Below are 6,634 nucleotides of genomic sequence, written 5' to 3'. Positions count from 1 at the left end.
AGTAACTGTAATGAAATAGAAAGAGATAGAACTATTTCTATCTCTTTCTATTTCATTACAATTGTTGCATTTAGTTTAAGTGATAAGTATCATCTGTCGGTAATGTCTGTATCGTGATCGCCACGACACTTAAGTCGTCACGTCCATCGTGGCAACCTACGTATGGGAGAGATGAGCGCGACCCCTTTCTTTCGTGTTATAATGTATGTACTCTCGTTGTAGAGACAGAATATATTTCGGCGCCAAGGCACACACACCTTCCTTGTAAGACGCATTGTGTCAATAAAGCGATTGTTCATAAAGTCTCAGTGTCAATATTTTATCGAAAGAAATAGCGTCCACATACGCACGCGACACATCGCATGAGGGAAGCAATATAGTACCTCATTAACAGAAACATTGGTCCTTCGAGCTGGATATTTCCGTGTGAAAGACTATCGCACGGAAAAACAACCTCACACTTCGTGACTGATGAAGAACACGGAGCCTCGAGACAAACATCTCGAGAGTTGCAGTGGAATTTAGAAGAGAGACACAGGCAATCTCTAAGCTTAAAGGTTCATGAGTCGTGGGTAACTTTATCCGCGAAACGACGAAGCCGCACGTGCACAAAGCATAGCAGCCATATTGTTTCAGCCGGGCACGCTGAGACAATATTTTTCAACTTCGAACGTTCGTTCAGGCAAAGGAATCACAACAGCCTGGGCTGAAGATAGATATTAGGCATACCAGCAGCAACATCGAGAACAACGGCCGAGCACGGGCGTTGATATTTCAAACGCAGACGAGTGGATCATCAATCAACAAGGCATCGTTACATCGTAAAGTTTCAATAATATCTGTAACGAACATTGAACGAATTCATTGTAAACCTACACGTAAGTTACTGTTAACATTTTATTAGTACAACATGAGCTTATCTGAGAGTGAAGCAAAAATTAAGAGGACAAGCATAAAGGCCGCTGCCACGAGACTTAAAAATTATTTAGATTCTCCTCAAGTTGAGCATGCCACAACATTTGAATTGATCGCGCGTAAAAATAAATTAACAAGTTTATTCGAACAATACGACGAAGTCCAATCGCGAATTGAATGTCTAGAATCTGCTGAACAAGAAACTGAACAAGTAACGGCTACACATGCCGAAGAACGCGCTCGATTTGAAGACGCGTATTTTAACGTCGTAAGTTTGTATGATGTGCGCATCAATCACGTGGAACGCGCGTCAATCAATAATAATCCCACTCGCGTCACATCACAAGCCAATGCAGATTCGCAAATTCGTTTACCAAAAATTCAATTACCAACTTTTTCTGGCGCGTACGAAGACTGGTGAACTTTCCATGACTCTTTTAATAAGCTTATTCACGCGAATGAGAAGCTCTCGGCTATACAAAAATTTCACTATTTGCGTTCATCATTGAAAGATAAGGCCGCTGAGGTTATCAAATTATTTGATATTACAGAAAATAATTATAACGAAGCATGGCAATTGTTAAATGAGCGTTTCGACAATAAAAGGCGTATAATTCAAACTCATGTAAGGGCTATGTATGAAAGTGCTCCAATGCACAACGAAATTTGCGCGGCATTACGTAATTTACTCGATAATATGCTTAAACATTTCAGAGCTCTTAAAGCGTTGGAACGGCCAGTAGATAGTTGGGATGACGTGTTGATTCATTTATTAATAACGAAACTTGATTCCATTTAGTGATGGGAAATTCTTTTCCGATTCTTGAAAAATCAATTCTTTTAGACTCAAAATATTCGATTATTATCTGATTCTTCGGAATCTCGATTCTTACTGAATCGATTCCTTTTTTTAGAGAATCGGTTCCTTTTTGGCTAATCGCAGTCGAATATGAGAATAATTTATTGTGATTGGTTGATCAGGGTCATTCTCCCGCTAAGAAGAAGATCACGTGATTAATTTGATGCTCGAATCGAGTGTCGAGCGTCAACTGTGAGTGTCCTTTAAAAACTTGGCAGCGTTTGAGAGCACTGCATCCACACTTGTACGAAATATGTAGCTTTAAAATATTTAGTCATTGTTGGTACATCCGTGCCATGTGAAAGACTGTTCAGTAAAGCCGGCAATATTATTACTGAGAAACGCAATCGGTTAAAAGGAAAACGGGCTTCCAAAATTATATTTTTAAGTTCGTTAAATAAGGAATATTGGTGATCGCAGCAAAAAAGATTGGCTAGTGCAATGAAAAATTGATTATTTTATTTTGAGTAATAATTAAGTAAAAATATATGTAAATATAAAAATATATATACATATATACTATAAATATAATATGTAATTTTGAATTATTTTAAACATTTCCTGATTTTTCTAGTTTCCTTTATTTTCCAAAATTTTCCTCGTTTTTCCAAAAAGCGACAATTATATATTAATATGTAAAAAAGAGTAAAAAATTCTTATACGATTCTTTAGAATCGATTCTTATCCAAGTCGATGAATCGATTCTGAAAATAATCCTTAAAAGAAAAGGGAATCGATTTTTAAATTCGATTTTTTCAAATTTTCCCATCACTAATTCCATTACAGTCAAGGAATGGGAGACAAGTCGCCCAGATGCGACGATACCCACTTTCAAGGAACTCATAGACTTTCTATCAAAAACATGTCAAGGTTTGGAAGCAGTCGCTAATAAGTTGTCCATGATGCGATTGAATTCTGATGCGGGAGGTACTCAGAAGGCCAAAAATCCCAGTACACGTAGTTACAACAAATCAAACTTGCGTTCATTGTAAGGATACACACTTTATATTTCAATGTGAATCGTTCCGTAAACTTCCGACAGATAAAAGATTCGAGATTTTAAAAAATGCTCACTTATGCATTAATTGTTTAAGAACTAAGGCCCATCAGGCAAAAAACTGTTCATCTAGTTTATGTCGGAAGTGCGGGAAAGCACACAATACTTTACTTCATTTCAGTCAAAGACTAATGAAACAAAGAGCAATGATCAATTTACCTCGTCCTCACCTAATTCAAAACAGGAAGCCTTACTTGAATCAGTTTCTCCGGTAGTTACACAATGCTCTCAGATTAGTAGTGCCTCCAAAACGTTTCTTTCCATCGCGATTGTCAATGTATATGATTGTAAGGGACAAGCACCGCGTACAGGGTTTTGTTGGATAGCGGATCACAATTGAATTTTATCACGGAGGATTTGGCGAACAAATTACAGTTAAATGGTAGAGCATTGCATATGGCAATTTCTGGAATAGCTGAAGGAACGTTTGATTCAAAAAGACAAGTCGAGGTAATTTTTCGCTCAAGAATAAATGCATACCGTAACAAAGTCGAATGTATTGTTTTGTCAAGAATCACACAAAGGTTGCCACAGGAATTTCATCCTGTTTCGGAGTTCAAAATACCGTGGAATATTGTATTGGCAGATCCAAACTTTAACGTTCCAGGTGAAGTTGATTTGCTCCTAGAAGCTCAAGTATTTTGGGAGCTCATTTGTGTAGGCCAAATTAGGGCATGTAAAGCGCATCCCACATTGCAAAAAACAAAGTTAGGCTGGGTGATTTCTGACACGTCGTACGGATATAACGGAGAGCAGGCGTCAGCATTGTGTCATCTGTCCACGATCGATGACTTAAATAAGTCTATTTCCAAATTTTGGGAAGTAGAGCATGATATTTCCTCTAATAACGTTAATCTTTACACCCCTAATGAATGAATTTGCGAAAATTTTCAGCAAAATGTACATCGTAACGACACAGGTCGTTTTATAGTTAAACTGCCGATAGATGAAGAAAAAATACGGCAGATAGGACAAACGAGGGAAATCGCGATACGTAGATTCACCAACCTGGAAAAACGCTTGTTAACACAAACTGAAATGTATTACCGTTATCGTAAGTTCATGCAGGAATACATTGATTTGAAGCATATGCAACAAGTTGAGGATGTTAAGGATGAAGGGGCTTACTATTTACCGCATCATGCGGTTCTCAAGGAAAGTAGCGTAACAACTAAATTGAGGGTAGTTTTCGATGCGTCGTGTAAGGGTACTTTAGGATCATCATTGAATGATGCAATGTTGGTTGGCCCGACCATACAAGAAGATTTATTCTCGATTTTGGTACGCTTTCGAACCTTCCAATATGCAATGACTGCGGATATCACAAAAATGTATAGGCAGGTGCTTGTTGATGAGTCTCAAAGACATTTCCAACGCATATTATGGCGTAATTCCCCTCAAGACAAGCTGAAAACTTTCGAGCTTCTTACACTCACGTACGGCACAGCTTCTGCTTCATTTTTAGCCATTAGAGTAATACATAAACTAGCAGAAGATGAGAGTGAATTATTTCCCATCGGTTCAAGAATAATATTACGCGACTTCTATGTTGATGACTTGCTGACTGGATCATCAACACTAGAAGAAGCATTGGAGATTAAAAAACAAATCACTGAATTGCTTAAGAAGGGAGGTTTTGAGTTGACGAAGTGGTCGGCCAATCATCATGCTCTTCTGGAGGTCGGAGGTCCTCATGAAAAGAAACTTAACCTAACTTCTGACGTTAACAATGAGATTAGAGCACTCGGATTATTGTGGAACTGTGAATCGGATGTCTTCAAATTCGAAAGTATAGGAAATTTATTGCCATTGGAGAAGCCAACCAAACGCAGCATATTGTCTAGAATAGCCTTGGTGTTTGATCCGTTCGGAGTGTTAGGGCCGTCCGTCATAATAGCAAAGATATTGATGCAGGATTTGTGGAGCGCAAAGGTTGATTGGGATGAATCTGTGTCACACGACTTACACACATTGTGGAAAGAGTACGAATGTAAATTACAAGTCCTCAGCGACATTGAGATAACGCGCAAAGTGATAGTACATGGTAAACTACAGAGATTAGAGGTTCACGGTTTTTCGGACGCTAGTCAAAGAGCATATGGAGCGTGCATTTATGTTCGTTCTATTAATAATAACAACCAAACCGCAGTTCATTTGCTGTGCTCCAAATCGCGTGTAGCGCCACTCAAAGCATTGTCGATTCCGCATCTAGAACTTTGCGCAGCGTTATTGTTGGCTCAGCTCATGAGAAAGGTGTTAAACTGCTTACCATTCTGTGTATCTGTGGACCGACTCGTGTATCGTTTTGTGTTGGTTACGGTCCTGTAGTCGACGATGAACCCCCTTCGTAGCCAATCGCGTAGCCGAAATACAAACTGTCACGAGTGCGATATTGCACAAGTGACCATTGCGCCACGATACGTGCTTAGCTTACACGAACGAAATCATTATTTAAAATAAGATAAACAATAAAATTAATTTAAAAGACCCTGAAGGGAAATAAACTCGGAACAAAAGAAAACGCTAACTCAGATGTTTGCCGCGGCCTCGTCCGATAAGCGGAACGCTGACGGATCAGCGCGGATGGCCCAAGGCTGACCCCCAAAATATCAAATATAAGCGCAACCCCATCTGCGGTCAACGGTCAGAAAATCGGTCAAGTTAGTAAGCATAACGCGTCGCGTCACGCCGATCGAATCATTACAGTAGATATATCGCGAAGCGAATATGATAAGTGAATTGTGATTGTAAATCAATACATCTTGTGACTTGTAGAAATAAATGTGTTATATTTTACTAAACAACTATAAGATAGTGTTCATTAGTGCGACCCTCTCCCGAGTCCTCTGTGGATCCCGAACCGTGCCGTACAACGGCACAACAAAACTATTACAGATGTAAATAATTGGCGGCACGTAGGCGGACAAGAAAATTCCGCGGATCCACTTTCTAGGGGGATCATGTCTGATGCACTGCGAGACTTGAATATCTGGTGGTACGGTCCATGGTTGGAATTTGAAAAGAAAAAATGGCCTTCTGAGAATTTTCTTGCATCGGATGTTCAGATGCCCGAAGCAAGGGCTACAGTATTGTCGGCGGAAGTGAGGGTCGAACCACAACTCAGTATATTTAACCGTTTCTCTAAACTTTGTCGTCTCATACGTGTCATCGCCTTCTGTTACAGGTTTATAGAAAATTGTAGAATAAAAAAAATCCATGCCTTGCAATCGGACAGTAAAGGTAAGATGGTGCAATCCTTGACTCAAGAAGAATTTGAGCAATCTAGATTGATTCTTATAAGAATAGTACAATCCGAAGCTTTCGAACTAGAATTGCATCATCTTAAGAATAATAAATCTATAAGCACACACAGTAAAATTACAAGATTAAATCCATTTATTGATAAACAAGGAATTTTGCGGGTTGGAGGTCGACTAAGACATGCCAGCGTTTTCTACGACTATAAGCATCCGATTTTGCTGCCAGGCAAACATCCCTTCACTTAATTGATCATTGTATGCGAACACGAACGGCATCTGCATGCTGGCGCACAAGCAACCTTAGCTGCGGTTCGTCAAAAATATTGGCCGACATCTGCGCGTAACATTGTTCGTAGTAAAAATACAATATAAATGGCTTATTCCACGTGCCCAAGATAATATTAGCGATATCAATTATTTAAAATGAATTATATACAGTCAGATATCATAAACGTTTCGATCTGTTCATCAGATTATTATCAATATTAATAGAATTTAAATACACACAAACATCCTAGCGTCATTATGTAATGTTTCACAACT

The 6,634-nt window shown here is 39.0% G+C and overlaps 2 protein-coding genes across 2 annotated transcripts in view; one reads left to right on the top strand and one right to left on the bottom strand.

Annotated features, from left to right (window-relative positions):
* Nucleotides 1–394: 394 nt before the first annotated feature.
* On the top strand, nt 395–5,159 carry LOC108762043 (uncharacterized; the record flags this gene model as incomplete). The annotated part of the gene is made up of 7 exons (XM_018508846.1): nt 395–572; nt 683–878; nt 2,561–2,762; nt 2,869–3,042; nt 3,143–3,281; nt 3,366–3,653; nt 3,726–5,159. Coding segments are annotated over 7 exons (2,611 nt in total), but the record flags the coding sequence as incomplete, so codon positions are not given.
* A 1,182-nt stretch (nt 5,160–6,341) lies between these two features.
* LOC108762042 (uncharacterized) overlaps nt 6,342–6,634 on the bottom strand; it is a 2,529-nt gene continuing 2,236 nt past the window's right edge. The window contains exon 3 of the mRNA XM_018508845.1: nt 6,342–6,425. Within this exon, the coding sequence (XP_018364347.1) occupies nt 6,342–6,425 (84 nt within the window). The remainder of the gene's footprint in view (nt 6,426–6,634) is intronic.

Source organism: Trachymyrmex cornetzi, unplaced genomic scaffold, assembly GCF_001594075.2.
Source record: "Trachymyrmex cornetzi isolate Tcor2-1 unplaced genomic scaffold, Tcor1.1 scaffold2723, whole genome shotgun sequence".
Taxonomy (NCBI): Eukaryota; Metazoa; Arthropoda; class Insecta; order Hymenoptera; family Formicidae; genus Trachymyrmex; species Trachymyrmex cornetzi.
Note: the sequence above shows the minus strand (reverse complement) of the source record. Positions and strands in the feature narration are given on the sequence as shown.